Source organism: Tinamus guttatus, unplaced genomic scaffold (genome assembly GCF_059628265.1).
Source record: "Tinamus guttatus ecotype Peru unplaced genomic scaffold, ASM5962826v1 Tinamus_guttatus_pri_ptg000287l, whole genome shotgun sequence".
In the NCBI taxonomy this organism is placed as follows: Eukaryota; Metazoa; Chordata; class Aves; order Tinamiformes; family Tinamidae; genus Tinamus; species Tinamus guttatus.
In genome coordinates, this window is record NW_028288821.1 from 7,839,266 (window position 1) to 7,856,337 (window position 17,072).

At 41.6% G+C, this 17,072-nt stretch overlaps 1 protein-coding gene across 4 annotated transcripts in view; it reads right to left on the minus strand.

Annotated features, from left to right (window-relative positions):
- Positions 1-17,072, minus strand: part of GRIA3 (glutamate ionotropic receptor AMPA type subunit 3) — a 139,925-nt gene that overhangs the window by 62,570 nt on the left and 60,283 nt on the right. For all 4 annotated transcript variants that reach the window (XR_015913545.1, XM_088527570.1, XM_088527569.1 and 1 more), the window contains exon 4: positions 16,473-16,660. Coding sequence is in view for 3 of the 4 variants with exons in the window: in XM_088527570.1 (XP_088383696.1) it covers positions 16,473-16,660 (188 nt within the window). In the remaining variant the exon portion in view is untranslated. The remainder of the gene's footprint in view (positions 1-16,472; positions 16,661-17,072) is intronic.

Sequence of the window (17,072 nt, forward strand, 5' to 3'; positions counted from 1 at the left end):
AAGTAGTGAACAGCAGTTAGTTACTAACTGCAGTGATTGGGTGAGTGTCAGGACAGAACCTGCCTTACTCGGCCTTGGCTGGGCTACGCTGCTAGTGGAGATAACTGGCAGTACCCTATGAGCAGCTCAAGTGAACAGGAGGAGAATCACCTGGCAATCAGCACCACAGCAACGTGCTTCTTGAAGGGTCACAGACGAATGGTCCAACTATCCCACTTGGAAAGGCATCTTTTCAACACGACCACCCACCTCTTCAGTAAAATCCAATGACATTTGAGTCAATGACTTTAGATATACTGCTGGGCCTGCTGAAGTTCTTGATTGAATTATTAAGTTCCCAATTGCCTCTTTGGGCTGCCATGTCCTTAATAGATGCCATTTCTTTTAAATTCACATTTAAATCCGGAGGAATTTGCATATTTCCAGCAGTTAGAAAATAAATTGCTGCTCAGGTCCTCCTGAGAACTGTCTGTACACTCTGCTGGTAGAAAGCATCTGCTTTCCTACACTCACATTTGTTTTCTATGGAAATGTGCAGCCTTTCTTCAGATCATCTGCCATGCATGCTATTTGCATACTGAATTCTCTGGATGCTTGAATGTTACCTAAAAGGCAGTGATTTACTTTTAAAAGGTTAAAGACTAAGAACTTATCACCAATACTTTTTGTCATTTTAACCTTAACAACAAATAACAGTGCTTTTACATTTCTGTCCAGACCTGTGTTTATTTAAGAGAAAATACCACAGCAGATGTAATCAGAGACTGTAAGGAAAACACACATGGAGCATCAGGAGTAACACTGCAAACAGAAAATGTAGGACTCATTAGCATAGATCAGACAACTTCCATCTCATCTGTTGCCATGTCTCCAAAAACGGCCAGAAACAATTCTGATTGTTCAGTCCCTTAGAGAGGTCCAGCATGCTACAATCAAGCCTTAATTCATAAGGCATCTTTCAGAAGCAACTAGTACTTCTGTTCACATAATCAAACCATGTTAGTTCTTAATCATTTAACTGGATCTTAACAATGCTTTTAAAATTCACCACACATGCCTTGCTAAATCCTTGCACGGCATAACTCTCCTAGCACTCTCTTTCCACCCTCTACCAACCATCCAGCATCTTGAATGGAGTTACTGGATTAGCGATCCTAGCTGAAACAAGGACAGATTCCTATGGGAATGAAGGAATGGACAAAGCATGAAGATGGAAAACTGCAGTATAACAAATAAATCTCATCAACTACTTATATATCGTGAAGCTTATATAGAAAGTGGGATTTTGAATAGTAGCAGTGAATAGAAAGGCAGGATTACAGGAAAAGGATTTCACTGAGCTACACGTCTTTGCTAAGTTTCACTTCTGAGACTTAATATTCCTTTCACCTTGACTGAAAGAAAAGCTCATATGATTTTATACTGAACAAAGGATGAGGGAAAAAATGGCTGGAAACTATCATGAATAATTCACACTTCTGATCCCACATAATTCTTGACTTGTAGATAAAAAGATCATAATGTCAGGTTTGATATAGAGTCCAATAAAGTTTGTATTTTTAATTAACTCTTCAGATATTTCAAATTAATTAACAGGAAATCTAGAGTGAACATTATTAAATGCATCTGGTTTTAAAATAAAAGTCACAATCTCCTGGACATTATCAGGTATACTGTGTGAATTATGGTTGCATGTGTCAGATTTGAGGAAAAATAATCAGTATTGTCTATTTTAGGCTTTCATATGCATAGAGAAGTAATTTTTTGAATGAAAGCATAAAGACAACTTGTTTTGGACTGTATTAGTCATCATCATAATAAACAGGCAAGCACAACCTTTTGCCTTAGCTATTAATTTTTTCTTATGGTTTAGCAAGACAGTATTGCAGAGTTTAGCTAGAATAACTAATGTTAAATTGGTATGAAGCATTTTGATGTTTCGAAAGCAACAATGATGGTGCTCTCAAAGAGCAGCTGTGCAAGCCCTCCTGAAAGGCGTGCACAGCTAAGAGAGGAAGGATAGAGAATAGGAAGCAAAATAACCTTAATACTAACCCCTGAATTACCTCATTACCTTTGTTTTATCCTCTGCTCAACTTACAACCACAGCTATTTCCTGGTCAAGAACACGCACCTAGTTTTTTGACCATGAAAATTACCTACTGGTGTTAATGGTGAAGGGAACAATGTGAGTATCAGATGAATTCTTAACGTGAAGAGACTGGTGAACTTCTGGGCAACAGTTAGGGCAAGGTACGTGTTTTAAACAGTAGCAAGGGAGACAGGGTAGAAAGGTTTAGCTGGAATTGTCCTCCAAGGACTTGATGGGGAGCTGAAATGCAAGAGAATACAGAGTGAAAATGAACCAAAATATCAAAACAGAGGCAAGGAAAGAATAGGTTAAAGGAAAAGAAGAGTCTGTAGCCTCAAAAGAAATGCAGCGATGGAAGAATAAGGCAGGTCTGGCAGGTAGGACTGAGCAGTATTATTTTGCCCGTTATGAAATATTAACAATTTTTCTTCAGTTCACAGAAGGGAAGGATAATTTTTCATTTGCTCATGGAATACAAAATTGCAGGGGTTGGAAAGGACTTCTGCAGATATTACAGTTTAACTCCCTTACTCAAAGCCGGGCTAATGAAACCAGCTGCTCACGGTTGTGTCCAGTTTGGTTCTGGACATCTCCAAGGAGAGAGAATCCATAACCTTCCTGGGAAGCCTTTTTCAGTGCCTGGCCACACTCACTTCAGTTCTGCCCACTGCCTCTTGTCCTCTCACAGGCACTACTGCAGCAGTGTCCCTATGAGTGGTGATTTTAAAACAGTCATTAAAGAGCACAAAGAGAACATGCTTGTATTCTTACCAAGAGAAGCAGCTACTGTGATCTTGGCAGCAGTATAAGGAAAATTATCAGGCCTAGTAATACTGGTTTGGAGTTTATCTTCCCTTCATTTGAATCCACTGCTATCTGGTCAGCTTAGTACGTTTAATCGAAGCAATTTTGTCAACCTTTAGTTAAAAGGTCTCTAGCTGATCTATAGCTCAACCCCCGGATATATTATGAGTCTATTCTGTTTTTACATAACATAAAATACTGATACTGACAGGCAGTATTTCCACAAAAGAAGGTCTAAAGATTTTTCCTGTTCTTTTCATATCTGATAAGTGGCAGAATATGCCACTTCAATGGAATGACGGGCAGACATTTGACCTGCTGTAATGTGCTTTTCCATTCCTACCCTATCCAGCAACAATGAAACAGTTTAACTCTAGAAACTCTTTATTTCCCAGGGGGTAAAAAGACAGCAGAGAAAAGGAAAAAAAAAAAAAAAAAAAAAAAAAAAAAAGAAGAGGAGGATTTTGATTGTCATTGTTGACATTATTCACACAGTAACTTGGCCCCCAAATTTGCAAAGGTTTACCCACCTTTAACTTCCAGTATGCAAGCATTTCCCCAACTTGTAAGCATACATAAAAGCATTTGAAGAGAGCAGGCTTAGCTATCTCCATTTGAGCAGTAATGTACCATTATGCCTTTAGAAATACAATCATGACACCTTTGCCTTCAAAGCAGCGTGAAAATCCTAGAAGTGACAACATGACTCTTTCCTTTCAGCACTAAACAAACAAAACAGAAATATGGCCTCAGGTCTAAAATAATTTCAACAAAATCACTGGGATCAGCTATCAGTGATCACTGCACTTCGTGGGAACAGCAGGATTGTCTGGCAAGCTTAGGCTGCAGGGAGGCACCTGTGTTCTCACCTGGTGTCGGGTCAGGTGTTTTCCAGGCAGTGTGAGCAGCCACCATGCCTTTGCTGTCCAGGGATGTTGTCTGCGTGCCACAAGCAGGAAGGCAGGTGTCCCCTGCAGCACTATTGGATTGGCAAAGGATACTATCCTGTGTGACAGCATTTGACAGCCATGTATAATCGTTCCTCATTATGTTTACTTTGCATAGGTCACACCTTGTCATGTAAATTTTCCAGATTGGAGTAGGATAAACGGGAGGAGAAGAGAAGATAAAAGGTCTTGCAAAAAAAGTGAAGGAGGTTTTCTCCATCTAACCAGATGCCAAAGTAAAAATAACATCCCTTGTCACCTCTGCAGACTCATTTACCACTTTAGGCTTGCAACGCCTGCTCCCCAGTTTTCCAGTTTGCTCACAAGCTCCTGCAGAAAGACCACATTTCCCTTGAGGATTCTAACACATGGCAAGGCTAGACTTTTCTTAGGGAAATACATTGCCACATACCTGCTTAGCGTCAAGAGTCCGTCCCTGTCACACCAGCTGCACCACTACCCACACACAAAGTCCCAAAGGAAGCGGTGCCAAAGGACGTGTCACAGCTAGCAGTGATGTCCCCCAGCCAAACAGGTGACACTTGTTATGACTTTAATTCCACAGCAATAAAGCCATTTTCCCATCCCACCAAAGTGACTCCTATCACAAAATGGGGCGAAACCTGATGATAGCAACAATCTGCAAACCCGGGCAACTTATTTCTTCACCAATACTAAACAAGATGAGAATGTGGCCACCAGGGATAGAGATGCCATAAAATATGTGGCAAACAATCATTTCATTTCTATGAAAAATGAGTACTATATTAAATTTGAGTTAAATATTAAATAAAGAATGTATTAAATATTAAAATGAGTATTCTACACACGTATTATTTGTTGCAGATAAAAATAGCTGCATATGTGGTTGAGAATAATTCATCCACCACTTCGGAGGCTCAATGTCCTTTGGGGAATGTCACAAACCCACACACAGCCCTGACTGCCGGATGTTGTGTCTCGGTATAGTGTATGGACCTGTAAATTTTATTTGCATGGTGCTGTTAACCTGTACATTTGTTACAACACCTTATAACTGAAATCCTACCTCTCTATAGCATAGTATGAAGATCATTGGTTTGGGTCTATAAAACAATTTTCAATCAGCTTTGTATCTCCATCTCCATCTTAATACATGTCTGGTATGAGACAACCTCCCAGAAGATGAGGACGGGGACAAAAATGCACAGGTTGGACGCAGGGAGTTGAGAAACCACTGAGGCATTTTATTAAAGTTTTTCCTTCTCTGCGCCCTTCTCATGCCTTTCTCTCCCTCTCCGCTTTCCGTTACGATAGTCACATCAAGAGTGAAATTTCATTTTAAGGCCACCTCCAGATAGATGATGGTCATACATGTTTGTCCTTGGACAGTAATTAAATGCAATTCTGGAAGGCTGCATTGCATTTCCACCTCCCTTCATCATGCTAAACTAGTCCCATACTGATTTGACATTTACTGATTGAAGATCGTGCAGGGAACGTGCATTTAACTTGTGCATAAAAGGTTATGTTAGAAGTTACTTTAGGAAAAAAAAAAAAACCACAAACTGCAGTACAGGTTCTGAGCACGTGATACTCTGCTCCGGGTTTCTTTTAATGTGACACCAAACTTCTCTGTGAATTTTCTGTCCTAAACAGCCACCCTATGCTCATGTTCCCTCATGTGACTTAACATATTATCAAATTAACTAAACTGATGGCATAGTTACTGTTAAAAGACATAATGTACTACAAAAGTATCAGCCCCTGGAGATACTGAGATGAAGAGTTTTATGATCCCCTAGTAATCGACATTCATAATCAAAACTGTTTACCTCTAAGTTGAATAAGGTTCATTAAATAACCTTTCCGTTATATCAAAATCTTTTCTTTGTATAGATGAATGAGAATAGGTTGTGTCTCTTAGGACTGCATCTCTCTTCACAAGTCACATCTTCCAATGCAGAGCTTGAAACCAAAAATCAATCAAAAACAAACTCCTTCACCCTTAAAGCCATTTCACTCAAACCAAGATCAGATATGGAGAGTTGTTACAAGCCTACCAAAATTCTTTAGTGGTGGATGAAACGGATAGTTTAAACGGTCAAAAGAACGGCCAAGGGATTCCCAAGAGGAGACACTTTTTAACATAAAGAGCTTCTCCGAAGGTCTATGCCCAAAGTAACAAAAAGCCTATGTTTATTAAAGTAAAAAGCTAGTTGTATTCTGGAGGATTTTTTGGATGCATACAGTGTATTCTTAAATTGACTTAATTAAACGTGTTAACTTTTAATTAACTCATTGTGCAGCAGTGGTGTGCAGGCATAACTCATTTTGGGGAGGTGGTTATATTTAAATGATCTGCATGGTTAGACAAAGCTTTCCCCTTCAGCATTTTTCCAAAAATGGAATGATTTCACAAAGACTGCAATATTTTTTCAAGGTCCTGTAAAATCTTAATTCCAAAATTCACCACCAACATTGGATATCAGAGAAAACAAAACCAAAACTAAATTTTTGATAATTTCAAATCACAATAAGCAGTGAAAGCCACACTGCTGGACGGTCCTCACCAGTACCACCTCCTGGGTGAGCTTGTCCTCTGTCCTCCCTCCATCTCAGCAAAACTCCTTTTCAGCTCAGACACCACCAGACGGTCGGCAACTCTCACGTCAAGGGATTTGGGTTATGCTCCTGAGCTCACGCAAACTTTTGGTGTGATGTTGAACAAATTACTTGGGTCTAAGCTGTTTCAATGGACCTCTGTCATCAAACTTGGAATGTCTTTCTGATCGCACTCATTTGGACACTTTCTCTTTCTTAAAAAACAAACAAAATAAACAAACAAAACTATCTCGAAATTTTCTTGAGAGTCTTTCAGTCATTCTTATAAATTTTCTGAGAATTTTTCCCCAAAGTTTGAGTGACTTTTTTAAAAAGACAATTAATTTGGTGTATTTGTGACTCTGCAACCGGACTGAAACTTCTTTCTCTACATGTATCTTCCAAAAAATCCAAAGAAACTGAAACCTGTACTAGCTGAGAAGAAAGTCATGAGCACACAGAGAAGAAGCCTCTGTATTGCATTGGGTCCACTACTGCTTCTGATAAACTCCAGATTCTCCTCAGCTTCCTTGCGTGTCACTGCTGGTCAATGCCCGCTGGGAAAGCGGTCTCGGCTGCTTAAGCCTCGGTTGGCACCGCTGAGAAGAGACAGGTGCTTTTGCTAAGCTAAGCGTGAGCGGGCACCGCTGCCACCTCGACACCGATGTTCCAGGCACCCGAAAGAACAGAAATCCCTGCTCGCTGTTCGGGTGGGTTGGCTTCTTGTAACCATCACAGACTTTCCACTGACACGCAATCACCTTTTCAAAAGACGTTAGTATTTCTTAGACAAATCTCCTTAGGTTAGAAAGTTAAGCAAATGAATGCACATGGCTGTACTGTTGGTTGCCTCTCTCTAGTAACATTCCTGTCCTTCACTCCGTGACACAGCCAGCTCTTATCCCAGGGCACTACGTCCCTCACAACAATATCCTCCCTCCCAACGTCTGTACTTTTCACTCACGCTGCCTCCTTGCCCATGGTCAGACCTGGGCCCTGCCACTTGCAGAGCTGCACGTCCACATTCAAATCTATCAAAATCTGCTCTAAGAAAACTGAACTCCTGAGCAGCTTCCTTCGCTAAGGCGTTTCACAGCCTCTATAGCCCCAAACCATTAACAATAATAGCCATGCATTTATTCCTGCTTTTCCAAGCCTTCGTTGAGGAATCACAAGTGCTTCAGCGCTGCCATGCAGTTTGAAGGCACCATGACCAACCAGCAGCTCTTCAGCGACGCCTGCATCACGTGCTTAATGCCTGCAGTGCCGGAAAGATGGTATCTAATCATTCCTTTTTGATTCTAAAAACAGGTGAAAATGTATGTTGAAAGTTCTTAAGAGTACCCTCTTGCCTTCAGAGATGAACATGAAGAGGCCTCATTTCTTCCTCTCACATTGCACTGGGAAAATTAAATTCATTTGGTCTTAGCTGCATAGACTATGAAGGGGCACAGAAGTGTCAGGGGAACTTAAGTAAACTGAGGCATGCAGTTTTCATTTTAAAAGTGCACGCATTTCCCATTTTCTCAACACCTCCCATCATAATTTAAGAGCATAATCCCAGTAACAGCCCATGGAATTGAACAAGAGTCCTTGGAAACAGAATCTCGCTTATATAAAGCGTTACGGCATGTCAGGATCACTTCAAACTATTATTTGGATATAACCCAGAAGTGTCGCAGTAATTCAGTCCCAGTGCTCACACGAGAATCTTTTGGATGGGGTTTTCTGTCGCAGAGCACCGCCTGCAAGCAGACTGAAAGATGCTGAACAGTAGCCATTCTGTTTTCCTTCTGAGCATTTCCTTTCCTTTTTAAATATCCTATGAAATTACGGAAAAAAATTCAGTTCAACCTCTCCTAGGAAAGACAAGGTTATTCTTTCTCATACTTTTTGTAAATAGACTTTTACTGTGCCTGGAATTGCCTTCAATTTGTTCTTTTCAATGCTCTGAAAGTGTTTGAAAGGTTTATTCTGCTTCGCTATAAACAGTGCTCTGCAATATCTGAGCTTTCCATATAACTTGGTGCATAAAACCATGAACCAAAAGAGATTATGAAGAGTTAATTTACTTTTACTAGACTTAGCCCATGCAGCAGTGGCCTTTTTATTCATATGAGGCAATAAAGTTGCAGAATATTTTTCCTTTCCGATCTTTTACATGCAATTTCCCAGGACAGGAGATGCACAGGGCATTTTTAAGGGCCTGTGTATATTGTTCGTAATTGTATTCATTACCTGTTTTGGAAGAACCAGGTTCCACTAGTGCATACTCCCTTATTCCTACATGTGCATAACTACGCTCTGACATAACACACTATACTTACTATAGTAACATACGCTTTTTTTTTTTTTTTTTTTTTTTTTACCCACAGGGAACATTAATTTCATCCTAAATTGTTCTGCCTTTTTTTTTTTTTTTTATCTTACCGCTTGCATGCTCTGAGATAAATGTGCACATAAAAGGAGAGGCTTAGGTGATGATTTGTAGGGCTTTTACATTTACTGCAGGCAGAGAGAGGGGGGCAGCTCTCTCCAGGCCAGAGACCTGGAGATTTCTACACAGTGGGATCAGAGAAAGGAATCACACAGAAAAGTTTAATTACCGGCAGCGAGTGAGCTATTTGCTCTAGCAGGGGTACTTTGACATATTAAGGCCCAATTCGTGGCCCAGAAGAAAAGCACCAGTGCTGTGGATTCTGGCTTAGGGCCTGGATATCCCCCAGGAGGTGCACAGCAGCATCCAAGCTAAAAAAGAGATGGGTTGCTACCCCGAAATCTCCTTAAACTGCAGCCTTATAGCGTGTTGCACAAAATGCCCTCGGGAACATCTTGGTGCACGAGGGACCTGGAGAAGGCCCAGAGGCTCCTTTCCTCCCTCAGACTGGGCGATTCATCCCCACCAGGGCCATTAATCCCGGCTTAGTCAGCTGTGAAAAAGACATACGCTCTTGTGTAGCTTTCCTCTCACCGAGCTAGGACTTCTTCCCTTGTAACTGAACTTACGAGGCACCCGAGCTATCACGCTGTCTCTGGTGATGTATAACGCCTGTTTGCACAGTGGTATTGTACTAGCGCTATTCATTTTGATGCTGTGTTTCCTTCCTCTCCCCGCAGTTGGTTCATCTGAATTGTCGCCAAGATCGTTGCCATGGAAACTAATTAAGGAAAACCTTTGCTTAGAAGCAGAGTTTCGAGCATTAAACTATTTGAGAGACAGATGCAGAAATTAAGGTAATGTCTGCAAAGATGAAAGGGCTTATCCTTTATACGGAGAAGAAAGAACTACATTAAATGCTAGGACCGTAACAAAGCAACTTCTATACGACACTGATTTTTAAAACCTGCAAGAGATGTGGGAGCGAGGGATTTTAAAAATCAGCCAGGGACTTAAGCAATGTGAAAAAGATTCTCAGAGCAATTAGGCATGGGAACACAGACAAATACTTTGGGATAAAAAAAAATAAATCGGAGGAGCTACATATTGAACAAATGCTAGCTAGCTCTCTAGAGTGCTCCCTTTCCCTGCATCTTTAACAGATTTCCTGTGAATGTTATTTTTGCAAAGCACCAGTACCTGAAGACCAGATCCTCCATGCAGAGCCCAGAAGAGCATGGTGGGAAGCACCAGGAGGTACCTTTGCTTCCAAAGCACATCAGCTGTGGGAGCAAGGGGCTATCTCAGAACTGCCCTCGGGCCTCACTTTCTGAGCCTGTCAGCCCGAGTAACAATTAGTGCCAGCTGCAGGAGGAGTTCATAGGAGGCAGATGCTGGCCCTGAGAAGGCTTGTGAGGGCAGACACAGGCAGGCAAACTCCTTGCACGGAAAAACTGCAAGACGGGCAAACCACGCAGCATATAGTGCCTTTCCATCTACCTATCAATTGAGGTTCAAAGCAGATACACATTCCAGTCTTTCAATGACTAAAATGGTAATAACTTAAGTATTGCTTCCAATATACTCAGGATAACTATGTGGACTCCGTATTTGCAGCACCGTAACTAACAAAAGATTTGTATTTAATGACAATGCAGAGGTTGCCATATAAGCATACATTTAACTGTTTGTATAAATACATGTTGCAGACATTGCAGTGAATTTGCAAAATATCAGAAGTCGCTACATGTGGCAACATTACTGCATTTATTTATGACTCCTGAATTATCATAAAATATGAAATTAGTAATCGTTACTATCACAGAAAATGAAAAGTCTAATGTCAGGTTTGTATGCCTTTGGCTAAGAAATCACAGATGCCTAGAAGTGTCTTCTATATATGGCAGCACACATATAATTACTGATTATTGTTTTTACTGACCAGATACATTTAGAGCTTTGTTTGAATGTCTTTAATATATTTTCATTTCTGACTCCGTTCAGCTTTGTGTGCTGTTACCTCAGTCTTTCTGTGAGATGACTAATATACTGTTGAACTCCTGTCACTTGGAATCTTACTTGTTTTATGCAGTCTGGATGGTGCCTTTGGAGGGACGTTACTACTTATAAGCTGGAAATCCTATGCCCAGGAATGGAATGTGTGAAACGTGCTGTATGTGGGATAGAATAACCCAAGATATTGTTTCCCTCTGCTTTAGCAATGCATCTCTGGCTCTTCATTAGTTTTACATGTGAGAGCAGCAGGCCCTTTAGGCAGATACAACTGTCACTTTTGACATGCTCGTTTTTACTTACCTTCTGCTAGCTCCAGTCCTCAAGATGACTGACCAGAATAATTCCCCTTTTCTACCCACGCACCCATCCAGACCTGTGGGCTGCAGAAACTAGCAGGATATGGAAGGGCAGAAGTGGCCTCTCATTCTGTTTTAGATCCCATTTCAAACAATACTCAAGGGCACATAATGAAGAAATGTCCTACATTTTAAGTTTCTGGTCCACTGCAAATGCAAAAAGGAGCAGTGCCAGTTTCTGAAGGACAAGTTACACAACCCTGAGCCCCTCGTGCTCAGCACAGCTCCACACCAAGGGCAGCAGCCTGGGCCCTGCAGCCCCGAGGGCTCCCTGCTTTGCTGGGCCCCAGCAGCTCAGCGGTGCAAGGGGTTCATCAGCAAGGGCCAGCTGAACCTCCCCACAGCTCTGCTCCTCCTCCAGGCTTCCCACTGTGTCTACGGGCTCTTCTCATATTAGTAACCTCTACAGAGAAAGCAGGCAAACCCACACAGGCCTATGCGCTTATAAGGTCACACATAAACCAGCAAGTCTACATGAAAGCAGCACTGATGCTTTGCTTATATTTTTTCAGTGTGTATATGTTTGTTTGTTTGTTTTTTTCCCCAAAATCAATGTTGTGAGCAATCAACTGCTGCAGTTTTGTCTTTGTTCTCGTGAAACCCCCAGCCTGGAGATGGTGCATGGTGAACACCCTGCCCTGGAGTCCGAGCAGCTCTGCAGAGGGGTCCAGCTGTGGCTGTATCAAAACCGACACGGGATCTGCTCATCTCCAAATCTCAGATTCCAAGGTCAAGTCATACACAGCATTTGTACCGAGCAGAGCACAGGCAGGCAGATTGTCAGATTGCAATCAGACAACCTTTCTAAATCTAAGGGATGCTTTACTTGCATTTTTATATATATATATATATATAAGAAATATAAGAAATTTGCCTGTCATTTAAAAATTTTAGGGACTGCATTCTCTACTATAGTATTACTTCTGCTTTTTGAGATACTTCCACTCAGTACAGAGATTGCCTTGGAGCCTAACCTTTATGCCAACACTTAGACATAGTGTTCTATTGATAAAGGCATACAGACTTAGGAATAAACAGGTATTTTGTAGAGTTTCACCATTTTGATCCTGAAGGAGTTTCTTCCTCCTTGTTTTCCCTTAGGGGATTTCCTTCTAAATGGACACAAAGTCACTCTAATTTGAAATACAGCTCATTATTTTGGAAATAAGAAAAATGTATTTCTGAACTCAAAATCATGTCTCTCAATGCACAGTCAAATAGGCTAAAGCCAACTATTATTTCTCAGAACAAAATGTTTCTCTGTTTATGAGAACAAAATAACTTTATATCTATCCATGAAGGAATATTGGAATATTTTAGCATCAAGGGACAAGAAGTGTGGGGAGCTTATGAATTTTGCATGAGATAAGTGTTGCTATCAGCATGCTTGAGAGGCCACTAGATGATTAAACCAGATAGTTTTGCTGTGCAAGGAGGGATATAGATCCACATGCTCAATGGTTATAGAACTAGCGGGCAAGTGAAGAAACAGATGGTGACTAAGAAAATGACTATTAGTTTTTACACTTCCACTTACTCTGCAGCTGATGAGACAGGGACAGAAGGGCTTTGAGCAGGGTGTCCACCTTTAGGACACAATATGGGGCCAGTCACAGGCTTTTCAAGGTGGGGAATGAAAGCAGATATGCTACAAAGTGAAACATGGCACAAAACAGGTCAACCACGAAGAACAGGAATTGGAGAATTCATCTGGTGTGCCCTCCTTCCCCTACATTATATTTACACAGTGGGGAAACATGAGAGAAGAATCCTTTTCTAGGTACTAACCATGTCTAAGAAGAGATATGCGAAAGAGAGCAGCACATGTCCCTATGGAAATGTAGCAACATATAGATATGCCAGATACTAAAGGTATAAGGAATATTCAAGGTCACTGTCACTGTCCCACATACCCACATGCTGCTGGAGGAAGGCACAGAGTATTCCAGCAGGGCCTGGAGTCCCTGAAGAACATCCGCAGATGGGTAATTGACACTGGATTAGCCTGCGTTTTTGCAAGCCAGGTATATATTCTGTTCCAAGCTGGCTGAAAAGGGCATCAAAGGAAGAGAACAGCACTCCGTGATCAACCTGAGGCAGGAAAAGAGGTCACTCTTCCTTAATCCAAGCACTAACACAAATCCATGGTATGTAGTTGCTGGAGCAGAGGACTGAGAAGCTTGCAGAATGGCCTGACCAAGAGCCCAAGGGTCAGATAGCAAATTCAGCACATGCACAGACCGCTGTTTTACAGGATGTTTCTTTCTACTGTGATTTTTGTTCTCTATTTGTTTCTGAAGTCCAGGGTCAGGGAGAAATGCAGCCATTGTCTTCAAGGGAATAAAAGGGCACCTGCCCTGAGCTGATGTGTCCCCAGAGTGATCCCAGAGATACCTGCTTGGAGGGAGCCACTTCTGCCAGCAGTGACGGGAGGGCAGACACCTGCCTATGTGCCCTGGAGGGGGACAAGGAAGGGAGAAGGATGGCAAGTGGTCCTTGGCTGGCACCAAGCTTGCCCACTGGGCCAATGGGCATGGCTGTGGCTTCCTTCTGATGCAGAAGAGCTCTTCAAAACTACCCGTGTTCTGCTAATGTGCACAGATGTCACAGCCTCTAAGCTGAGCAAACTTTTGGGGCTCAATGCACAGAGCACCAATTTGACTTTCTAAATTACAAAAAAAAACCCTACTGGATTTGAAATCTGCACATGCAACGTTATCTTTCCCCTAGTCGCAGGCTATCTGCAAACACAGCCAGGTAGAGGGACGGCCGCTCACCACTCCCTGAGCAAAGCGGCTGGACAGCTCTGAGCACTGCACACGCCTGGGAGATCTACCACCCATGAGAAGGGAAGAGGTAAGCAGAGGAGATGGAGGGAAAAGCCTAAAACCAATAATTGTTCTGCTTTCAACTCGGGGTCCACCGTTACAGACTTTCCCTGCAGAAGTTGATGTTATTGCTCAAATCTCAGATTAAAAACAACAAAAACAAAAACCCCCACAATTCTTTGGCGGCTGTTGCCAGCAGATATTTTTATCATAAGAGGCACCAATTTGGGATGGGCAATTCTTTGTCAAGTGGAATGGTCCTACTGACATCAATGGGGCAGTATTCAAGGAAAAGTACTCAAAGCGCCACACCTCAGAGGTGCACACTTGGCCTGCTTTATTTCACAAACAAGAAATTCTGAAATTCCATTTTTGAAATTAAAAAAAAATTGCTTATTAATATCCCTAATGAAATTATGTAGAAAATGTTACATTATACCCATGGATCAGCATATATGACATATATATGTGTGAAAATGCCCATAGGATTTGGTTGCAAAACAATGAATTGATAGTATTCAACTTAACTGCTAAAGCTGATTGATATAGTCCTAATATCCAAGCACAAGAAAATTTAAAGATCTTTTAGACGTATCTGAGATAATTTAGAATGAGCATTATTGCACAATTTCATGGAAATAAAATTTGAAAGACCAACAATGCACATAAAAGAAAAAGACTTAGTTAACAGAACAGAGAAGGGCTATTTATAAACTGATGACTTGAGGAAGGCTCTAATTCTGCAGAGGTGTGAGTGAACTACCCGGAGTTTGGGGAACCGTGGAGACCCCAGTAACAACTCTTTAGTTACACTGGTGTTAGATACATTGACAGAAATCTGAATCAAACACCAAATTATAGCCTGAACTTAGAATGGCTGTAGAAGAGAGTTTGCTAGGGTTTTTTTTTTTTTTTTTTTACAATATGCTTTTTTACAATATTGGTAGTACAAGGCTCATTTTAGTCACTGCAATGGTTCACTATTAATTTCTCTCACTTGCAATAGGAGAGAGAGAGAGAGAAAAAAAAAAAGTAAATTGAATTAGAAAGCTCAAATGAAAGGCCCATTCCCAGCTGAGTGTGAGCCTAAAGCACACATGCATATGTCACACATGCATCAACATGGCTTGTGAGTGGTGCCCTGCATCCTTTTCACGGAATTCACCATATTGACTAAAAATGACAGTGGAAAACGCTAAATGCTATATAATGGCATTCCTATCACACTAAGTGTTACAGTTAACTGCCAGTGCCTGCTCGTGCTATGTTCTTCTGAAATAAGCACCTCTTTCTTCGCTGTTCCCCTTTGTCACAAGGACCTAAGGGACCTGAGTGCAGCCCCAGAGTGGCCCTCAGAGATGTACCTGAAGGCTTGACTGGAACTGAATATTCTCTGAACAAACTCAGTGAATGTATCTTTTGCAGTTCCTAGGGTTTGTTTATGACAGCAAGGTCAATTTGCCAACAGCTGACAATACAACATTTCTAAAAAATATGCTAATGCTTCATGAAATTTAAATGTTACTTTTTATCTATTCCATAGTATAAAGCCACAGCTGCATCTATGAAGTAGCATATATCAGAGAGATTTCAGCCTTAAACAAACTCCCACCTGTATGCTAAGCAAGCTCTGGTTGCACAGCAGCAGCAGCCTGGCTGGGAGCAGAGGCAGCGGGAGCTCCTGTCTGCCAGGACATCCCTCCAGCACGTTCCACCGCACGGGCAGCGACTCGGGCTGCTGCTCACTGGGACACCTGCACATCCCACTGAGCCACAATCAGCTTTCTGGAAGCTGGAGCCATGTGGCTCCTATCCCAGCCTGAGCCCACACTTGGGGTTGCCCAGGGACATAGCCCATCTCCCGGAGCAAAGCAAGCACCAGGAAGGCTGGGCGATGGCAACAGTCTCCTGTCTCTTGCTCTCCACAGTGAGGACGTTCACACTCTGCCACTCAGAATTTACCTCTGTCCACAGCACCAATGCACAAATTTGCACCTCCATAAGTGCTAAGACAGTTTGGACTACCAACTGAATTAACCATATTTCCACTTGGGCCAATTTTCTTTTAACACAATTCAGTATTTCTTGGTTGTTTTTTTGTTTTTTTTTTGGTTCAGGTTACACGTTAACAAATCACAGTCCCTACAATTAAACAATAAAGTTCAGTCCCTTGCAATCCCTGTGAATATCCCCAATACCAGTAAAGTTGCTCTAACAGCTCAGGTTTTACCATCTAAACCTACTTAAAAGAATTCTTCATTAATGTTCAGAACAAAAAAATATTGCAGAGACATTTCCTGGTCGGCTATGTTTAGGAACTGCCGCCAGCTATGGGTATCATTCAGGAACGTTAATTTTACTAGATAACTGGCCAGTTGTCAGGGCTCATATTTTCATTATATTCCAGAAATGGACAGTTCCAAGAACATTAACGAAATTTGTCCCTGTCCTGAAAATTAAAACACATACCTGTTCCAAAATGGTGTTTATTCTTTCTACTTCACAGTCGATTAAGTATCTTTTTTCTTGTCGCCTGTCCATCTCCTCTATGATTCTTCTAAATTCCTGAACATCCTTTATGCTTCCTACAGATCTGGCTGTCACTTGCCAGTTGTTCTGCACTGCTGCTTCCATAATTGCCTGAAGAATGGAAAATCCTGTAGGGGGAAGAGACAATGCAACCATATAAATACAAAACACAAACTATTTTGAATGCTTGACAAGGGCTTCACAAAAAAATTACATCATCTAAAGGGACACAGATTAGCTAATAACCTGCAATTGCTTCATTACTCGAGAAAGCCACAGTGCAGGGACCAGTTTCTTATTTCTGTTATGTAGCTGCCAGATTCACTGACTTCAGCAGAATTGCTTGGCAGTGCATTACTGCGAGGCGGATCAGAACCTGTCCAATATATCATATTATGACCCTCTCAGGGATGTTTATGTTTCTGCTGGGGTCCCTGCCAGCTGAGAATAGGAGCTTGCAGCCATTACGTGGGCAAAAGTCCGTAAGTTTGGAGAGCTGGACAGAAGGGCTAATTTGCTTGTGCAGGCTGCAGAAATGGG